The 22,644-nt window shown below is 33.1% G+C and overlaps 1 protein-coding gene across 1 annotated transcript in view; it reads left to right on the top strand.

Annotated features, from left to right (window-relative positions):
- The first annotated feature begins 362 nt into the window (after nucleotides 1-362).
- LOC149071184 (chondroitin sulfate proteoglycan 4-like) overlaps nucleotides 363-22,644 on the top strand; it is a 176,240-nt gene continuing 153,958 nt past the window's right edge. Inside the window, exon 1 of the mRNA XM_089248186.1 lies at nucleotides 363-797. Within this exon, the coding sequence (XP_089104312.1) occupies nucleotides 710-797 (88 nt within the window). The 5' untranslated portion in view covers nucleotides 363-709. The remainder of the gene's footprint in view (nucleotides 798-22,644) is intronic.

Here is a 22,644-nt window from a genome sequence, read left to right as displayed (position 1 = left end):
GCTCGTATGATATTTCGTTGCATTATTTATTTCATTTCTCCTCTTCTGTTTTGAAATTGAAATTTACGTAATATGTAAATTTATAGGTTTCATTTCCTATATATCTAATATTTACTTTGTTTTTTTCCTACTATTTTTTTTCAGTCTGCGTGAAACAATCAATCGTTGGCTTCGGATTTCGATTCCATCACGGTTACTATAGAGGAAAGTTGGTGGAAAAGAGAGGCAAGAGGTTCGGCATTATTTCGTGAGTTTTCTGATAGAGGGCGCGAGAGTCAGGATGCATTCCTGACTTTTGGGATGAGGGATTCTGTCGCGTGAAAACCTTTAGCTCTTCTTCTTCTCTGTGCAAGACTCTCAGAGAGAAGTCAATTTTTGCTCTTCTCGCTCTTTTCATTCAGAAACATCGCTTTTCCCTCTACTATTTATTTTTTTTTTCCCCTCATTTTACTCTCTCGTCATTTTACGAGATGATGACGGTTCGGAGATGACGGCGGTGTCTCTCCTCTCTCTCAGGTCTACAAGTCATCGTCGTTCAGTATCATCGTTGTATTAATAACCTGAGCCTGTGTTGCCGACGCTGCTCTCGGGTATCTAAAGGACAATATCGATATTATTATATATAATATATATATACAAATTATATTATATCTCTGACCGCATAGAATCTTCTCTGAGTCGTTTGTGTGATATGTAGCCTACGGAAAAAATGTTATGGAAAACGAGATTTCTGTTCAACTTGTGGATTGTTAATTTCGTTTTGTTCCAGTCGAGTTTGTTTTCGTTCGTTCGAACAGGTAAGTAAATTATATGAATTTTAGTTTTTGAATTTAAAAAAATAAATTATCATAATCATAATTTTTCAGAATTATTTAAATCCAATTTATAAATGTTTAGTCGTGAATGCTACTTTTTCGGGAAATTCATGTTAATACTTAAATTATTTAATGCAAAGTAAAAATTTTATGGAATCAATAAGTTTAATGAGTAGAATTTTTGACAGATGGTTATGTGATTTATTTACTTATTATTTAAGGAATATTTTGGCCTATACAGGCGTAAGCAAGAGGAGAAGGTTGATTTACACAGATACGTTATATTATTGAAAAAGATATCAGTTACCGTGGAGGAATCAACAATAACGCAGGGGATGGGTGGTGGTTGTTTCATTCAACTATGGTTTTAGGAAAGAAGCTTATTTTAAACTGTCAGTAAAAGCAAAAATAGGATTATTTTTTTGAAGTGGTCAAATCTGTGTGTTGGAGATATAGGGAGTATTAGTCAGAATATCGGATGTATCGAAGTTTGGATGACCATGAATAATCTTATAAAGCATGATTAAACGAGAGACAAGTTGAGTAACGACGAGTGGGTGGAGATTAAGTTCGAGTTTAAGGTCGGAAACGGAACAAAAATAGATTGAAGTTTGTCGATGTTACGAGATATATGAAGATGTTATTATTGACGGTAGCATATACTGTTTTATAAATAAGTGTAAAAAAGAGCTGCTCAGAATGATATATGACTAAAAATACTCTATAAATGGATTTAATGGAACTTACAATTTAATATTGGAGTTTTGAAAACTTACTTTTTTTATGAAGAAAATTTTTGATGAAGAAAAAAAGGAGTTGATTGCGTGTGTGTGAATTTAATGCTATTTCAATGATCTCTGTTATGTTTCATTATACGCAAAATAGATCAAAAACCTTATTAAAAGTCACAATATTTTATGTTCAACCCTTGAGTGCGTAGCTTTGCATACGTGTGAAAGGTTCTTTAAACGTTCATAACTGCAGCCAACTTGAAGATGAAAATTCGGAATCGCCTTAGCACAAAAGGTGAGGCCATGTTCTTTACATTTAATATTTTGAATTCGCTGGTAGATGGCCACATTTAAGAAAAAAACTCTTTGTTTGTCGCAGAGCATGTGTGGCTGTGATGTCACTAATGTGTTAAAAGGTTTTGTTTGCATTTTTTTTTTACCTTGGAGTTGCAATACAAATGTTTTCTTACAAGAGTTAGAATCGCTAAGAAGATAGTTATATATTTGAAAAGTAATTTTTTTACTTCAAACATTCATTTAATGTACGATTTTTAAGGATTTGCGCATCTTCAGTAAAGCTCTGTATAAGCAGTAAAATTCGAAATAGTTTTTTTAATTGTCTTTTCCGAATACTAATACGTGTCATTGACTGTGAAAAGATAATTTATCAGCTCGAAAAAAAAATTGAGCATGTAAGGGTTAACTTTTATAAATTAGCCAATATATAACATTTGGATGAAAATTTATACAGAAGAATTTATATACAAGTACAAGGAAAACATATTTCCAATAAAATGAAATTTTTACCAGAATAGTTACGTTATAGTAAATTTGCATCACACTGAGAATTATTTCTTTATATCAAACTTTCGCATCAAATGAAGTGACTTCGTTATACTTCGACTTTCCTGGATATTACGGAAAAGGTCCGTTCATGTATCGTGATAAATAAGTAGTATCGCTCTGAAACGTAGGCGTATTTAAGAATAGACTATATAAGATGTAGGTTTCAGGAAAATTTTCACATCTAAGGTCATAAAATAAATTCATATGGCACAACGAACCAGAGGCGTACGCATCAACGGGAGGACGAGGGCGGCATATGGGCGTCCTTCTTTTAATACGATGAAAAATAAAAATATTATTAAGTACTATTTCAATGGGAAAAGTAAAATATCGAAAGAAGGTACGTTTACATCCTAATTTAATCTATTTCTGTAAACTTAAATGTTTTTTAACTTTGATAACTCTGTTTTTTAAGTTTGATAACTCAACATTTTTTTGGAATGAATTCCTTCCGTGGGGCCTCCTTCCGCCGCAAAACCTCTGTGCCCCCTCCGATGGTCAATATTGCGTACACCCTTGCAACGAATACGTAAACCGTAACAGTATATTCTTTGCATTGAAAAATATTCATTCATCTATCTCAGATTTGTTAGTCGCGTCAGCCTTTGTCTAGTCACGTGCATTGCCTTTACCCATTATCAAAAGAAGAGCATCCTTACGGCGAGTTCGACGTACGATAGCATGTAATCAGGATAATTTCAATCCGTGAATACAATTTGTACAAGGTAAAAATTTGATTCATACGTTGATCAAGTACTCGTGAGCACCAATCGGACATGAGAATTGAGCACTCTGGATGCTTTAGGGAGCATCATGATGCTCGCGAGCCACGGGTTGAAGATGCCTGATCTATCTATATTTCGAAAGCGAAATGAAACTTCAGATATCATTGGAATATATTTCTTTCAGAAAATGGAAAACTTTCATGATTCGAAATATTTTTGGAATTTTTGTATGCCATTCCGGTCTGGTTAAAAAGAAAAAAAAAACATCGAACACACACTGAATAGATGAGTTTTTGAAACGTTGGAGCTTTTCCATACATCTTGGTATAGTATAATGATATAAATTCAATAAATGTGTAGGTTAATGCAAGGGGTTCTCAAACTGGGCGTCACAGTTCCCTGGTGTGCCTCCAACCTTTGTCGAGGGCGGGCGTCGCGGAACGGTGGTACTGGCAAAGGTTTTTCGGAGCGATTCTTTATTAAACTGCTACGGAGAGCCGCGGATATGCATTGATCAATGAAAGGGGCACCGCTGGTGTAGAAAATTTGAGAACCCCCAGGGTGTTAATGTGTTAAAATCAAATTTCAGAAATGGAACTGTGAGCAATGCAGACACGTGAATCTCTACCTGTACAAATTCATGAAACTTATGACATATCCAAAGTGAATTTTTTTGACGTGAGGTACAAATGGTTTTGGAAACTTTTGTTCACTACAATGTGCAGTTTGGAACTTTAAGTGCCATTAAATGTGTAATTTCCGACGAACAGTTTTTTTTTTACCCCATTGGACTAAATTAGCATGAAACTTGAAGTATAAAGCCGATTCAAAACGTACATTTAGTGACTGAACCGAAACAAGGCTCGTTGAGCTGAAAGTTGGTGTATTGCCAAGAAGCATTTGTTTCTAATTAAGTTGATGTTTTATCTTGATGGACCGTAACTCTCTTCATAATATCTTAAGAGATTCTTAGTTTCATAGTGTTTTACTTTCACTGTCGATTTGAAAGTTCATTGAATGGCTTATAATTGTTACTATTTTTTTTCCTGGTTCATTATCTTTTATTCGAATCATGAAAACAAAGAATGAAAATCGTTTCTACTAGAGTGTGTTTGCTCAATTAAAATGGTTCCGAGATTATTGTTTCCAGCAACCGTTTCACAGAAGTTCGATATTCAGGGCGATTATAACTAAAGTTCAAGTGTACTCTGAATAGTTCTTCTCAAAAACTGTTTAACCGAATACAGCCAAATTTTTAGGATATCTTAATGACACGATAGGGAGATAGATTTATGAAATAAAACAATAGTTCAATTTTCGACCACCAGGTGAAAAAGTAGCACTTTTCTATGGGATTTTCTTCTTCATATATTCCATAGTTTCAATGGAATACGTCCTTAAGAACGGGCTCCACATAGGTCGGAATAATGTCAGTATACTGACGGGTGCAATGTTGGTCTGAGCAGTGGCAGTTCACTGAAAATACTCAGACCTATATATCGCCCGTTCTGATAGACGTATTCTATTGAATTTTTTTATATACGCTATATGGACCATGGGTAAATGCAAAATGCAATAAAGTGAAATTTTTTCCCCTGGTGGTCAAAAATTGAATTATTATTTTTTTAGAGAGATAGATGGGTTTTTTTTCTCAGCCCAACATATCAAGGAAAAATTTTATTTTCTAGATTCAGATTATTTCATCATATTAAATTTATTCCGCTTAAAATATAGAAATATTTACACCATGACAACTAGGAGAGCATAACTGCGTGTGTTTTTTCTAGAACCGCCACACGGGCAAGCATGCTACCATCTACACCACTGGAGTAAATGGTGGCATGTGGTGTAGATGGTAGCATGCTTGCCCGGTATGCAAGAGGGCCTAGGTTCGAGTCCCGGTAGAGACAAGATGACTTTTCTTTCTGAGTTCACCTCAGCATAATATCCAGAAAATAAAGTGTTTCCTTGATTATTTTTTTACTTCATAAATCTCTCTCCCATGGTCTGATTCTAAGGTATCCTAAAAATTTTGCTGTATTCGGATCAGCAGTGTTTGGGAAGAACTACTCAGGGTACACTTGAACTTTAATTATAGTCACTCTATATATTGTTGATAAATGTTTTAGTTTACTTTTTACTTTAGTTAAAAGTTTTGATTTGGAACTCACCCCACTGATAATCATATTATGTGATTATTACTAATGCGATATGCTGCTTTAATTTCAAGTAATTTACTATGGGAAAGTTTGCGAGAGAAAGGGAAACAGATGATTTCTATGGCTTCCTTTGAAGAAAAAGCTTAATAACAACACTGCTATGTGTTCAAAAGTGACCATAAAAGCCTTATACACCAAAACGGAACTGCCGAAATAAGGAAAGTGGCATCAAGGAAGTTCATTTTCCGACTGAAAAGATAGAAGTTCTTGAAGTCTTAGGGACTCCTCGAGCTGAACCTAATTCCTGCATAGGTCTATACCAATTTGGGGCTTCAAATTAAAACAAAATATCATGTTGATAAATCAGACATTTTTCTCCTAGTTGAGAAGGCTCTCTAATGTCTGTTTTATCTGCCCAGAGACCCCCTCACGTCAAAATTTAGCCCTGAGTTTGAGATCACCTCACATTTGTACCTTGAATTACTGATAAAAAAATTTAATCACTAAAACTAAATTTGCCATGCACATATGAAATCAATGTGCATTAATGGCTTTGCAGAGAAATTCTAACTATTCTAACATTTGCTCTTATTAGTGTAAATTAAATAAATGCTGGCATGAATATATAGTATCAATGTATTCACCCATATTACAGTGAGTTGAATACTAAACGCTTTAAAAAGTTCAAAAATTCGTTATTTTTTTTTCTCTCATCATCTATAAACTGTATTAATATTATAGTTTTGATTCATATTTTGATAAATGTTGTATTATTTTAAACTTATACGATATCCACACTATCGAACATTGGAACTGACGGCACTTCGCTTAAGTCGTCGTCCCCGCTTTAAGCCGTCACAATTTCTCGATAACTCGAGTGATGACGTATCGAGGTTTCACTGTATTCATTTTAAAGAAAAGTGAGTTTCTTAAAACTACAGCGAAAAATATGACTTTTTCCCATAAAACCAGAAGAAAAAAAATAATCACACTCGAGTTTCATCAATGGCGTATTAGAAATTCATTTTGGTACTAATAGACTCCAAAATAATGTAATATATTACTCACAGAAGAAGAAAACCATTTCACTCAGCATGTAAAAAAAAAATACCTTAGAAATTTCCAACAGCGCAAAAAGAAGACCCTACAAGGAATAATTTCTTAGCACGAAGGCCGTGACCTTATCTCACTAAGGGGGAGGCCTTAAGTTTAAAAAAATAATGGAAAAAAAAAAGAATGAAAGCCTACACGAGCCTAAAACCAGAAAAGCCTCTTCAACATGTCACGAAGGTCGCCCTACCCGATTTCATGGCCGCAACACCCTCACCGACATTTTTCTTTTTGCTTAAACTCTTCAGTAGAATGTGGAAGAAGCATCTCTATTCCCATGATGTATTTCACGGCGGGGAGGAACTACCAGCACCACAGACTAAAAATAATCACCTTTTGTTTTATGGTTGTATACTATCATCTTTTTGGTGAAGCAACCGGTAGGCTATTATTTTTAAGGGAGGGAGAGATGGAGAACAGGAGAAACTCTTCTCGCTCTTTTGTTTCACCATGTGCTTATGATGTTGCTGTGGAATCTCTCGCGTTAACCTCTCTCCATGAACTCGAGTTGGTTGTTTCGAAGCGGAGGGTTATGCCAGAAAAGAATTCTACAACTAATCCTTATGGATATCCCGTGAGCTTTAATAGTATTTTAGGGAGAAGTTTCTTCAAAAATTGCGCCGTGATGGATCTATTCGTTATTCACGGCTCCTCTATTCTTATGGAACTCGCTCTATTCTCAACGGGAGAATATTTGAATTTGGGGGGGGGGGATAGACTTTAGAATCCTGTTTCTGAAATAAGATCATGAAGTCACTGGAGGGATTTTGATTTGTTTCGAAGATTAGTTTTGCCTTTATTTTCTAAATTACAGTTTTACGGTAGTTAGTTATTAATGACATTTTGTATGTATTAATGGTGTAAGAAAAATCTGAATTTTGAGTATATATAGGGTCTTTATAATTAAAGTTCCACTTTGAAATGGACGTAAAAAGGAAACTACTGGACAAAATGTTATCAAACTTGGTAATAGTTTCCAGGAGGTCATGAGATTCAATTTTCCGCAAAAAATGTTTAAAAACTCACCACCAGCGGGGAATGGCGCTGTATGCAATGTTGTTAAACGAAATAAGACATTAAGACATCGATTTAAAATGTTTTTCATCGTTTATAAAACGTGTTACAAAGCATGTTCAATGTGGCGCCATTCCCCGCTGGTGGTGAGTTTTTGAACTACTTTCTCTTGAGAAAAAGTGAGTCCCATGACCTCTTGTAAACTATTACCAAGTTTGATAACATTTTGTCCAGTAGTTTTAATTTTAGGACCATTTCACAAAGTGGAACTTTAATTATAAAGACCCTGTATATATATGTATATATTGTCATTTATCGCTAAGATATAGGCGGTTACTATCAAAAAATACTCGCAACTGACAATACGCATGCATAATAATGATATACCGTCCAGACTTTGTGAGTCGATACCAGATAAAGAGCGCAACGGCTAAGTGAATAATTTCTTATAGCCCCGTTTCACTTCCTTACATAAGTTATTACAGTGAAACCTCTTAGTTTAGACACTTCTGCATTCTTAACACTTCACTACAGCGTACGTTTTCGGATGTAAACAATCATAATTCTTTAACGCAGGATGTCCAGAATACTATATATCTTGAGAGATTTCTGGACACATTTCTAACTTAGATTTGAATGGAATCACAAGTATCCAACTTTATAAGTAATAATTTTCAGTTCGAAATCGGCACACGCAATTCAAATACCATATTTAGTCCTTCGACGAATGTTATTGTGAAATCTCACATCTTCAAAAGCCTCTTATTTTAGGCCAGATATTTTGTGAAATTGATTTCTCATTGGAACACCGTTTCCTTATTCCCTTTAGTTAGAGCGTATTGAAAATTAGAAGAAAGCCTTCTTTATTAAAAAAGATATGGCATTTTAAAGGGGGCTCAGGTACTTATGTGTTGTGTCGCTCAAATGGTTTAAGTGGATACTAAGATTATTGTTATTAGATTGTTTCTTGGTTAAAGTGTTTGCATAATCGTGTAGAGAAAGCATGATTGTAATAGGAAGTTTCGTGTAAAAATATGGTAATTGCATTATTGTGCCATACAGTACATACTAAACATATTAGATTAATTAATAAACCTTCTTACTGGATTTTTTCTGGTAGATCGATTATCGATATACTACCAATATATCGATTTTTTTTGAAAAATACATTTCAGTTTTGAATTCAGAACCGATTTCATTTTTTACATTTTTTGTGATATGTTCAACATACAAATTTTTAAATTCAGAAATGTAATTTATGCCTACGATAAGAGAAATAAAAATCAATATTGATATCATTTAAATACTCCTCAATACATATCTGCTACAATTTTCAAAAGTTTTACAGGCGGTCAAAAATCAAAATGATAATTTGCATCTCAACGAAAAGAATGGAGTTCAGCTCACAAATAACCGATCGCAATGCAACAGAAAGCTCTGAAATCTATCGATAAAGAATGAAACTGCAATATGCGATGTGATTGGTATCATTTCCCACGATGCTATCTGAAAGCCATCAGTGACTCCAACATTAATTGTGAAAATCGTGCTGCTTGTTACACGAGTGCTCACATAGAGAGGGAGTCGGATTGTTCAAATTTTTTCGTTGCCAATTGCTAAATTTTTAATCATCAGTATACAATCGGATGGCGATTGTGATAATAGTGACCTTATGGTATTGGCGAAAATACACCTGTATCAGCCATCAACACATAGTAGAATAGATCATTTGTGTCTTATAAAATCTGAAGAACTACGATAGAAACAGTGCAGTCCAATATACATCGTTCATTCTTCTGATTAAAGTTTTTTCAAGATAATATAGAGACAACGTATTTTGTTACGAATCCATTAGGCCGTATTCCAATATTGATATCACAGTTGAAGAACTCACATGAGCGCCTCTGTGCATTCTCGAGAAACATGGGGCCATGAAAGAATTTATCAACACTATGATAAGAACTATAAGTATGTGCAGACGGAAAAACCGCGACACTGCTGGGACTTGAACTCTGACCCATCAGAGTGAAAAAATACGAAATCAGCAATGAGCGACGTTTTCAAGTTTTCATTTTGCCACGTTATAAATTACTTCGCCCCGAATAAAAGTTAATATTATTCTATATAGGGTGCATGAGAAAGTACCTTTGCAGCAAATTACTGGCGAACCGTTGATCCTTGAGGCACACATCCAATTAGAAAAAGTATCCAAATAATGCGTCGGCCTCAGATACGCCATTCACATTGCATGGGGTTGTATAGTTATTCAAAAAATGACTTTTTATTTGGTCACCCTGTCCTCAATTGAGTGCACCCTGTCCTAAATGTGCGTGCGTGCGCCATCCAACGCCATTTGCACGTTCGTTCACACACGAACACACAAGTGGCGTTGGCACTGTACCTGCAGCGTCATAAATGCGGGAGCAGAACGCAGACAATGAGAGAAGATCTCGCCAAGGGGTTGGTGCGCTAGACGCTTTGCCGGGGAATTTCTTCAAATCTGTGGAAGTCCCTGACGGAGCGTCTAGCGCACCAACCCCTAGGGTTTCGTTTCCCATCTCATCCTCGAGCGCGTGCAGTACTCTTTAAGTCTTGAGCTACATCTTGAATTTCACTCGCAATCGTTGATGTTTGCGGCCGCTAGTTATTTTATGATCACCCTGTATGTTCGAATGCTATATTCGTGACTTCATAACAGAGAAAACAATAATTATGCACCGCAGGTACTGGTGAAAGATTTGGATTACAATTTGTTTTAGATAAAAAAAAGTGTTTTAGCATGGAATGATATTTCTCGGTAAGAAAATGATTGATAATAATTTCTAGACTTCAAAGAACATTGCTATAAAAATATAAATGAAATCGAAATAGAGAGGTTTATAAAAATATTAAAGAAATGGAAATTCTTAAACACACACAATAGCTTTTCTTTAAAATTTAATAGAAGTATTTTAGGATAATGCATTATTTAACATTATACAGATCAGAATTCGATGAGATTATATTGAATATTTTAATATTAAATCATTGATATTACATTATTAAAATTAATCCTTGAAAAGATGTTAAAGAAATGATATTATAACCGCAAAGGTTTTCTCATTTATAATTTATACCGTAAAGAAAATGAAATTGTTATTTATTCAAGATTTATTTAGATTGAAATTACATTTCTTTGATGCGTTGGAAATTCGATATTCCATCGTTTACAGTTCTATGAAGACTTTTGAGATTTAAAGACAAGTTTCTGACGTCCTATTCGATAGCCAAATTTGAATTCAAAGAAGAAATTTAAATATAAAAGAAATTCAAAAAATGATAGTTTTAAATCATTTCTCCTGTATTCCAACTGATATTAATATTAAAAAATATATATATATAAATAATTTAAATACTAAAATAAAATTATATTAAAAGTCTAAAACTAAAAATAGATAAAAATTTACAAAAAATTGAATTTACTAAAATTAAATTAATTATAAAACATTCATTTGCATGCAGAGTTCAAAAACCAAAAATAAAACCAGAAGAAAAGTAAAAAAAAAATTAAAAAATGTGTCTATATTCTAAGACACTCATGTTAATCACAATAAAACTGAAGCGGTAACGCGGTAAATTTGATAAATCCGGTTATTATGCATATAATAAACCGATTAATTATGCATAACTGTCAAAATTATGGTAAGTTTGATAAATTTCCCTAAATTAATCACTCTTCCATGCGATTATACAACTACAAATACAAATACAACGCCACAACAGGCAAATCGCCCTACGAGGTGGCTGACTTAAGAACATCATGGATCCCCGAGCCATTTTTTGGAGGCCCTACCTACACCACACATGCACCCCGCCCACACACCCCCCCCCCCGCGGAACCCCCAACGAATCGGTACATGCGGGAATGTGCGTGTAGTGAAACCTGACGTGAAATTTTTTTTGTTTCTCTGTAATGCTTGTTATGTGTAGTGCTGCCATCTGCCACCAGTTTTTTTTCGTAACTATGAGTGAAGTGTTATGATTGAATGATTTATCGTTGTAGGACTGTTGCTCTCTGTGGCGAGATTTTTTAACGGGGAGATCGGCTCGCATTTGCGCCTTGAAGTTGGGAACCACAGAAAACCAACTTCAGCCGACCATTAGTAAGTGTCATTAGTAAATTTTACAAGTACTAAAAAATTATCCTTTTACCGGCGATTATGCATAATACCAAACTGTTGCTTGGTTTTTAAGCATGATAAACCGTACTATATTATATGCTTACTATACCTTATAATTCATGCATGTATTGTATCATTACATCGGGATACTGTAGTAAAATTTGTTACCATTACATCTGAGTTCGACTGTATTTCTCCCACATACTAGTTACATTTGGAATTTTTTTATATGCATCAAATTCACAAATTACATGAGGCTCAAACTTTGCCTCCAACTTTTGTCAGGGGGTGCCACGAAGCTGCGGTTTTGACAAAGGTTTTTCGAAGAGATTATTTTTTAAACTGCTCTGGAGAGACGCGGATAAGCATTGAATAAAAAAGGGGGCACTGGGGTGGAAGAAAAAAGTTTGAGAACCCCTGCAGTAGGGCATTATGCATAATAAAGGCAAAAAAATTCGCGTAATCATCAAATGTATAAACGACACTTTGTTGTTATGCATAATCGTCGATAAAAGAGGTGATGGTTTCAGAATTTATCAAATTTATCAAAAACGCTTGGGTATTATGCATAATATCCGGTAAAAGTGGGAAATTTATCAAAATTTCCAAGACAATGTAAGTGTGCATAATAACCGATTTATGATATTTACCGCAACGTATAGAAATTAAAAAGGAAGAAAATATGAAGAAAATGCATTACGAAAACCACTGGTAAATACAGAAATAAGTAAATTTTTAAAGTAATTAAATTGATAGTGCTTATCTTATTAAATTATATTTCATGAACCATTATGTGATATTACTGGAAATTTTGGAGAATTTTTTGTTTTTTCAATTTGTTTAAGATCTTTTCACTGCTGTTCTCTCAAAGACGTCAATTATGTGCAGCAAAAAAAAACTTCGTATTTGCAACTATATTCTTCATCACATATAAACTAGGAATCACATTTTGGTTTGATCATTTTTGTCGCACCCGGTCAATTTCTGCCCACGAGGGCTAATTAAACCGGGACCTACAATTTATTGCCGATTCCTAACGACAGCTTTTTTTTTACTCACTGAGAGGTTGGCACAATGACCCCTCGATGTGGGAATCCTGTCGGTAGCGATTTTTTCGTGTGTGTGTATGTGGTCATGTCGCCGTTTCTTACGAGTTATGAATTAAGTTAATGCTATACGAGCGTATGTAACAGCTGGCTGAAGCGGAGATTCATTTAGCAAAGAGAGAAAATTCAACTAACCCCGAGGAGCAATCGAACCCACGTCTTCTCACTTGCCGGGCGATCGCCCTAGACCACTAGATTACAAAGTCAACGAATATCTCAATCTTTCCTTACAGCTCGTGTGCAATGAAGGACCGTACATGGACGGTCAGACATAATTCAGGTCAAAACTCACAATTACTGACACTGCCACCCAGGGACGTAGCTAGCCATTCTTGTGCCCCGTGCAAGAATTTGAATTTAGACCCCTTTTGGCCCATTTTTGGTCCATTTAGGCCCATTCAGGGACCTACTTCTAAGTGGCCCCTGTGCGGGTGCACCTGTTGCACCTGCTTAGTTACGGCCCTGCTACCACCTGATTATGGTGGAGAGTGACACCACCCTCAGATAAGTTGATGCCGCCTAGCAGTTCAGTGGTTAGGGATCTAGCCTCTGACAGTACAGGTCTGGGTTCGGTCATGGATGTCCACTATCACTAACAAACAACTTGGGCAGATCTCACGGATCTCTTGGGAATGCGTGAGGATCACGTTATTTTCATTATAACTGCTATGAAATGGATTTCTTTATGATGAATTCTGATTTCAATCATCACCTTTTTCTTTCCAATGACTGATAGGATCGATTTCATTCGTGCATTGACCAGACGCACTGTTAAGAAAGGAACAAGAAATAATAACAAAAATGAAAGAAATTATGAATTGAAAGGGTATCCGTTTCATCTGGTTGACCTTTCGTTTCAACTTCCTTTGAACTGAACAGCACGAGATCGCGATCGCAATGCTTTCCAATCACCGAAAGTCAAACAGAAATTTCGCAATTGGAATTAGTTTCGTTGAAAGATGAGAGCATAGATTCCATAGATAGCATTGCAGATAGAAAACTGTCTCTCAGATTCAAGGCGGAACCGGATGTTAATGTTTTATGAATTATATCTTGTGTTGTAAGTGAAGAAACATCGGTTTATTTTTGGCTTATTCGAGAATTGTATGAAATCCGATACGGAAAGCATGGCTGGGTTTCCAGACAGATTTCTTAATTAATCTACAAAACATTCTGGAGAAGTTATGGTTTTGTTTTTTTCGAGTAACTTTGCTAAATTTGAAATCGGTCTCATCCATATTTGAAATCCTTTAATGGAATGGACATCTGGATGCTTATTTATTTTATAAATCACTAGGAATATTTGGCATGGAGGAATGAGAATACATTGCAGATTTGAAACAGACAAGAAAATTCAGAAGACAATTCATGTGATGAATGTACGGTATATCCCGGTCCCAGAGAGAGAGAGAGAGAGAGAGAGAGAGAGTCAATTTCCCATCAAAGAAATTGTCTGGGAGAAGTGCGTAAAATGATTATTCTGAGATTCCCTACTTGGTTAAAATTACCTGTCTTATAATTTACACAACATTTAATGTGTTGTTTGATTGAGTGCATTGTTGTGATCCTTTTGATATTAGAAGAATTAATGACATTTTGGAAAATTTGTTGGTTATGTAAAAGACAATTGTCCCGGCGGAGACAAGACGACTTTTCTTTCCAAGTTCACCTCATCATAATAATATCCAGAAAATATCTGTTTCCTAATAAATTTCTTTCGTACAATAAATATATATATACTCAAATTTAACCCATTTGCCATTTCTTAGATTCACATAAAAATTTCTATTTAATCCCACAGATTAGCAATTTTTATATTGTTCCAGTGACAAATTTACTGTGTTAAATATTAATGATTTATATGTATCTCAATGAACCAGTTTATACCTTTTCTGACCCTGTAGATATTGAAACTCGTAAATGATAGTTTTTTTACTCCAGCATTCCGAATATTCAGAAATAGTGTATTTTTTTGCCTATAATCCAAAGAGAATTCCGAAGTACTTATTCACTGGAGATTCTCGCAGCGCAACCGTTTTATTTTGTTTTATTCTCCATTTCTTTCGCTTCCAGAGAAACTCCAAGCGATGTAATGTCTTCATCTCACTTTTATTTTTTTTTCCTTTCTACTTCACCTTTAGCTTTTAGTCGCCGAGGCCGTTCGTTCGTACGGAATTCCGTAATGGTCGAATAAAATGCTATGAACGTCTCCTATTTGCTACGGATTCTTGTCCATGAAAAGGAGGAAAAGAAAAAAAAAAGGAGTATGACCAGTTGGAAAGGCCAGAGCAATAATGATGAACGCGAATCCAATAAAAGAAAGAATAAAAGGATAAAAAAAAAAAATGGAGGAAAATCGAAATTCAATTTAACATTTAAGTACTGCTCTTAGAATTTAGAATCAAGTATGAAAGAGTTGAAGGAACTGCAACCTAAAATACTGAGAAGTCAGCTTGGTAGGAGAGAATAATTTTGAAGACTTTTACGTGATGGCCAAGTGACCATGCTCGTGTTCGCTATAAAAGATCAAATAGATCTCTCTGTCGAGTCCTCCTATTATTTGTCTTGAATTCAATTCTATTTCCCAATTACTTAAAATATTGATTACCTAAACCGACGCCCGCGGGTAAGATGCGATCTACTTGAATTTTTTATCCGGCCCGCGCCGCAGATTTCAAAATAACAGTATAGAAATTTTTAAGTTCAGTGTTTAAAAACATTAATTTAAGCGGGGGTTGTTCCTGTTTTTTGCGTATGGAAAATATAGTTGTGAGAATTAAAATTAAAATGGATTTAAAAATTTTGAATACGCGAAAAAGTTACACTTACGCAATAAATATGCATAAAGTTATTAAAATATATCTTATATTTATTTTTTTACACTTGTGAAGGATAAACCATTGTCTCTTACTTGCGATGAAATCATGGTAGTCTTCAAAGAATGCAGCACCTACATTTAGCCACTTCATTTCTAAGCATAAAAATTCCAGTTACCGCATTTCCCCGCATCGAGCGACATGTCGGGAAACAGCGAGGGAGACCAGTATGCCGGAAGTACTCGTATTTCACGGCATGCCAGGAAATTCGAGTCACATTAATTCAGGAAAATTCTTAAATATATTTACTCTAAAAATCCATTGAATTCATACAATAATCCTTATTGCACCTCGCTTGTCCGGGCATGCCGTGAACGGACTTGACCCCGACATTATAAAATTTGTATCCCTCGAGTTTTACGGTATGCCGGTTAATGCAGGTGAGATACGGTATGAATCAATATTCGAACATGTTCGGCCCGCCATAATGTTTTCTTTTTGTTTTGGCCTTCTCTGCTAAAAAAGTTTGCTCATCCATCACTGACCTGAACTATGGGCTTGCATAGATCCAGAATTCGTAATTGGGCGATATATATTAATTTAAAACCCTTCTTTTTGATGTGAATCCCGTTATTTTACGAGAAAAACCGCTAGTTTCATTTTTTTGCTTAACCTTTCTATAGAAGGAATGACTAACGCCCCGTAGAATGTCACATGTTTTTTTAAAAATAATTTTGTCGGCTTTCGTCTAAGTTTCAGTAGTAGGTGCAAAGTAATGTAAGAAGGGAAATGTACTGCATTGAAAAATCAGCTTTACAAAACATTTGGGCTTGTCATTGCTAAATTAGAAAGCTTTTCAGAAAACAAAATATCTCGTCAATGCCGATGAGATAATTAATTAGGGATGACTCATGCCCCTCCCCCCACCTCTGAATCCGAAAATTACTATGGTCTCCAATCACTTGCTATTCCGAAAATCTGTGGATTTACTTCCTTGGATATAAACACTGAATTCGATGATTTGAACTCCAGGAAACCGCTAGGCCTCCATGAGTTATCAACCTGCAAAGAAAAGAAATAAATACATAAACAAATAAAGTAAAGATTTAATAAAATAAATAAAAACACAGTAATTGTAATTAACACTAAAACTTACTGAAAAATTTAATTAAATCTTAAAAAGCAGATTTTTTTTCATTCACTAAATGTTAATTCATACGTTATTTCTTTCATGGGGAACAAAAAATAAAAATTGGCAGAGATTTTTTCTAGACATGACTCAAAATTCGTAAGCAAATGATTTTCAACGTAATTAAAAACTCAAATTAGAACACCAGATTGAGCAATGTATTCTTATTTTGATATTAAAAAAAAATTGTATAATTATAATGAAATTTAATACTTCGTGCTACTCCAAAATATTCCAATGAATAAAATACCAGTTTAAAGTTCAAAATACTTGTATTAGCAATATTTGAAATCTTCAATATATTATTACCCAAGCAGAATCGTTACGGATCAATATCCCTACGTACAGAAATAACAAAATGATTTCATTAAAATTCCTCCCAAAATTACATGCAGTTCAGTTGATTTTTATGCTTCGATAACCTTTAATCTTTGAACTATATTCGTTCCGAGTATCTTAACAAATTGTAAAATTAATTCAAACATGATCGCCGTAAGAAGAATTTTCGTTGTAGAATTATTCCTGGAATTACTTAAAACATGATTTTCTCTTGGATTAAATTGATTATTCAAAATTAATTCAATATTATCTCGTCTTTCCTATGAATATTAATGAGTTTCTTTCTTTTATATATGATTTTTTTCTGGGAAAGAAAAAAATTATCATGGTGTTAAAAAAGTTTTCGTCTCCACGTCAGTAATACGACAGAGCCTGGCCGTGCTTGGTTCGTTCAGTTCAGTAATTTTTTGAGTGAAATATTCATAAACTAATTGATTGTTATTCAATATTTCTGGAATTATTACTGGGCTGGAGGAATGTTATGATGACAGTGTTTTACACAAAATGGTTTAATTGTTAAATTAGTATTAATGAATGGAATAGTTATGCGATTAATGAATTCCAATGGGCACCACATTCCACTGCAGCTGCCTTACGAGTGTGTACAAGTTATGAGACATTTCGAAATGTTAATTAAGGGAAGCTCCAGATATTTCAAGAATTTTACGAACGTTAGATGAGAATCCTTTCAAGACATCAGTATGGGTTTCGTAACATACCAATAATCGCGGTAAAATGTGAGTTCTTCTTTGTGTCTTGAAGCCAATGAGAATGTTGAAACATAGTTGTAAAATGCGTTCATTGGTTAAAGCAGCGGTTCTCAACCTTTTTTGACTCGTAGAGCCCTTTTAAGTAAAAAAATTCTATGGCGGAGCCCCGTAGGCCAATTTTTTAATTATTCATCAAAGTTACTGATTTATTTAAAAATATTTATAATTATTTTTCAAAATTTTACTCTTTTTTACTTTCCTCCAGCCTCCGCTGTGCCCCTGAAGAATGCACAAGGAGCCCCAAGGGCTCCGCGGAGCACCGGTAGAGAATCGCTGGGTTAAAGAATATAAAAATTTCGTTGCAATAAAATTTTATCCCACATCATTCATCTAGCATTTAATTTACGACAGAAATGCGAATCCACTTCCTGTTCAGTCAATTCTCACCGCAGTTTTATAGCTGTGACACAAAAATACATTCATCACACAATAAATAATTCCCTGTATCTTTCTTTGAGATTGAAAGCAAGATGGCAGCACCCTCTGAGCATATGGCAAACGCAACAATTGCCCCCTCACGTACATTGTTAAAGGGTATTAACAAAAGAATATTCTGGGATTACTATTCTCGTTAGAGATTAAATGGTATTAAAATGTCTTGACCCATTTTTTACCGCTCTTCCAATTCTTGACCACATTGCACAATTTTTTTACGTGTGATGACTAGTTTCTCAAATAACATATTTGAGATGTTTCAAAAACTTGGACTTAGCATGTTCTTTTCTATAATAAATGTAAATTTCCAATTAATTAACTTTTAATTTAAAAAAAATTAGGAATCATCTCTCATGGAATTATCTCTTCATGGTCATGGGGAAAAAATTGCAGATCGAAAATTATGACAAAATTTATAAAAATACTAATTTTTGAAAAGTCATAAAAAATCAAATTTCTTGATTAAAATGAAAAAAAATAAAAAATTCGTATACAATCCCTTAATTTCCAAAAATATTCATTTTATACAAAAAATGAATGAGAATTCATTGAAAAAAAAATTAAATAAACCATTGCACATGCAATGTCAGTAAATAGTTTGCAGTGGGTTAATGACGACAGACTGAAGCTGAGCTGAGGACAGAGAGAAATGACGCTTTAGAAAATTTTTGTTATTCGAAAACTTATTAGCAATGGAAATTGAGATACCAATATATTATAATGCTGTACAAAAATTCAGAATGTCTTTAAGAGAAAGCAGATGGGGATATAAAAGCAATTATTTATAATAATAAAAAATGATAAAAAAAAGTATATTTCAGGAAAAATTAAAAAACAAATTGAAAAAATGTGAGTTTTTGGATTATTAAATTGAAAGAAAACTGAATTATGGTAAAAGAAAATTCTAAGTATTACAAAAGAATAATTTGGATTTATCTAACCAGAAAATAACTGGATTCCATTATTTCTTGCCTATTTAACTTAAATTTTAAATCTTTCTTAATTGTAAGCCATCGAAATTCATTCATTCATTAATTAAAGATAAAATAACGAAAAAAAATTTCTTTGTGATTTCATTGTTTAAAATTCATTGTACTTCGTAATAAAGTAATATGTCCTTCTTTTTCTTAGTTCTTTACAGAAAATGGAGGAGCAAATTCATTACTCAATTTATTTGAATGAAATTTATCAAGCATGAGTTATATTCGTTTGTATATATCAGATTACATCATTTTTCGTTAAAAATCTTGAAAATCCACAGATTTATGTGTGCTCCATTTCTTTCAAAAAATGGAGAAATATAATGTGAAATGTAAATTCTTGATTATTTTTTTCCTTTCTAAATGAAGTTTTTATTTCTTCTCTTTGATTTTGAGGCCTTTACAGGGTTGCGTTGAAGTGGCGACAAAGTCAGAGGGGTGATATTAGGCTCCAAGAGGAACAAAAATTGTCACAGAACATGGTATCGTCATGGTCACGGTTTAGTCGGTGAAAATCGCAAAAATACGTATTAATGGTGTGACGTCGAATGCGACAAAAATGCCAATAATAAGTAGAAAAACGTTTATTTGACAGCATGATCACAACACAGCCTGTGATGTAAAAAATAAAGTAAAATAGTAAGTACAAAATAAGTGCAATAGTAAGTGCAAACTAAGTGCAATAGTAAGTACAAAATAAGTGCAATAGTAAGTACAAAATACATTAAGTGCAATAGTACAAAATACATTAAGTGCAATAGTACAAAATACATTAAGTGCAATAGTACAAAATACATTAAGTGCAATAGTACAAAATACATTAAGTGCAATAGTACAAAATACATTAAGTGTAATAGTACAAAATACATTAAGTGCAATAGTACAAAATACATTAAGTGTAATAGTACAAAATACATTAAGTGCAATAGTACAAAAACGGGAAATAAATAGGCGCAGAAAAGTGAAATGAAATAAAAATGCAAAAAAATTGAAATGAAATAAAAATGCAAAAAAGTGAAATGAAATAAAAATGCAAAAAAGTGAAATGAAATAAAAATGCAAAAAAGTGAAATGAAATAAAAATGCAAAAAAGTGAAATGAAATAAAAATGCAAAAAAGTGAAATGAAATAAAAATGCAAAAAAGTGAAATGAAATAAAAATGCAAAAAAGTGAAATGAAATAAAAATGCAAAAAAGTGAAATGAATAAGTGCAAAAAAGTGAAATGAATAAGTGCAAAAAAGTGAAATGAATAAGTGCAAAAAAGTGAAATGAATAAGTGCAAAAAAGTGAAATGAATAAGTGCAAAAAAGTGAAATGAATAAGTGCAAAAAAGTGAAATGAATAAGTGCAAAAAAGTGAAATGAATAAGTGCAAAAAAGTGAAATGAATAAGTGCAAAAAAGTGAAATGAATAAGTGCAAAAAAGTGAAATGAATAAGTGCAAAAAAGTGAAATGAATAAGTGCAAAAAAGTGAAATGAATAAGTGCAAAAAAGTGAAATGAATAAGTGCAAAAAAGTGAAATGAATAAGTGCAAAAAAGTGAAATGAATAAGTGCAAAAAAGTGAAATGAATAAGTGCAAAAAAGTGAAATGAATAAGTGCAAAAAAGTGAAATGAAATAAAAATGCAAAAAAGTGAAATGAATAAGTGCAAAAATGTGAAATGAATAAGTGCAAAAAAGTGAAATGGATAAGTGCAAAAAAGTGAAATGAATAAGTGCAAAAATGAGAAATGAATAAGTGCAAAAAAGTGAAATGAATAAGTGCAAAAAAGTGAAATGAATAAGTGCAAAAAAGTGAAATGAAATAAAAATGCAAAAAAGTGAAATGAATAAGTGCAAAAAAGTGAAATGAAATAAAAATGCAAAAAAGTGAAATGAAATAAAAATGCAAAAAAGTGAAATGAATAAGTGCAAAAAAGTGAAATGAATATGTGCAAAAAAGTGAAATGAATAAGTGCAAAAAAGTGAAATGAATAAGTGCAAAAAAGTGAAATGAATAAGTGCAAAAATGTGAAATGAATAAGTGCAAAAAAGTGAAATGAATAAGTGCAAAAAAGTGAAATGAATAAGTGCAAAAAAGTGAAATGAATAAGTGCAAAAATGTGAAATGAATAAGTGCAAAAATGTGAAATGAATAAGTGCAAAAAAGTGAAATGAATAAGTGCAAAAAAGTGAAATGAATAAGTGCAAAAAAGTGAAATGAATAAGTGCAAAAAAGTGAAATGAATAAGTGCAACAAAGTGAAATGAATAAGTGCAACAAAGTGAAATGAATAAGTGCAAAAAAGTGAAATGAATAAGTGCAAAAATGTGAAATGAATAAGTGCAAAAAAGTGAAATGAATAAGTGCAACAAAGTGAAATGAATAAGAACGAAAATCATTTACTTGACAGCATGATCACAACACAGCCTGTGATATAAAACATAAAGTACAAAATAAGTGCAATATATTCTTCTGTTATGTTTTTCTCAAAATTTGTTTCCATAGGTATTTCCAATTTTTTATAATTGTTCATTTTTCGAATACTATTTTCTCCCTAAATAGTTTTCTCTTTTTTTAAATTTAAAATATTTCTTACACAATTTCAGATAATTTTTACTTTTTGAGTAGTTATTTTTACTTTCAGATAAATTCTGTTTCTAATTATTCAGTATTTGCGGATGATTTTAATTTTTTGTTAATACTTTCAGACAATTTAATTTTCTTTTTACTTAATGTTTTCATGTATATATTTTTTTCACTTTTTAAATTTAATTTTAAAGTATTAAGTATTTCCAAGTAATATATTCCGTTTTTAAATGATATTTTCGATTTTTCTTTTTCTTTTTTATTTAGTAATTTTTTAATATAATTTTTCAATTTTTCTGAGATATATATTTCTTGTTTTTAAGAAAAAATATCATATCGAGTTTTATTTCCGTAATTTTTCCTTGAACATTTATTTTCTTCTTGCATATTTTTTGTTATAATGTGAGACAGCGCGTTATTGCATTTTTTATGCGTAAAATTTTCGAGAAAACATGAAAAAAAAGATGAAACAGCTCTAGAGATTTCCACCACCATGATGTTACTCGTTCTGTATCAAAATGATATGTTTGGGTTGAGGAATGAGTTCACCTTAAATTAATTTGATGTTCACAAAAGTCGATATTTCCAACCATGTTATAGATCATCAATTTATTTTTCTCCTAAAGAGCTGCCAATTCTTCATATACAGCGATCACTACGGCGAAAAAAACCAACATATTTTTGGTGATGTCACGTTCCAAGATTGCGTCAAAACTTTATGGTTTTCCGACTTTTACTGAATGGAAAAAAATAAAATTAGTGCATTCTCTCCAAGTACTTTTGACGTAAATTCGGAACATGAGTGACGCTTCGGGCAGCTTCAGAACAGCTCCCCCCCAAAGGAAATTATGCGTTATATCGATTCGTATGTTCCGTGG

The sequence above is a fragment of the Pholcus phalangioides genome, unplaced genomic scaffold (genome assembly GCF_987345545.1).
Source record: "Pholcus phalangioides strain wild (caught in Gottingen) unplaced genomic scaffold, Ppha-v1.0 ptg000019l_1, whole genome shotgun sequence".
NCBI classification, from domain to species: Eukaryota; Metazoa; Arthropoda; class Arachnida; order Araneae; family Pholcidae; genus Pholcus; species Pholcus phalangioides.
This window is presented reverse-complemented; position numbering and strand designations above follow the sequence as displayed.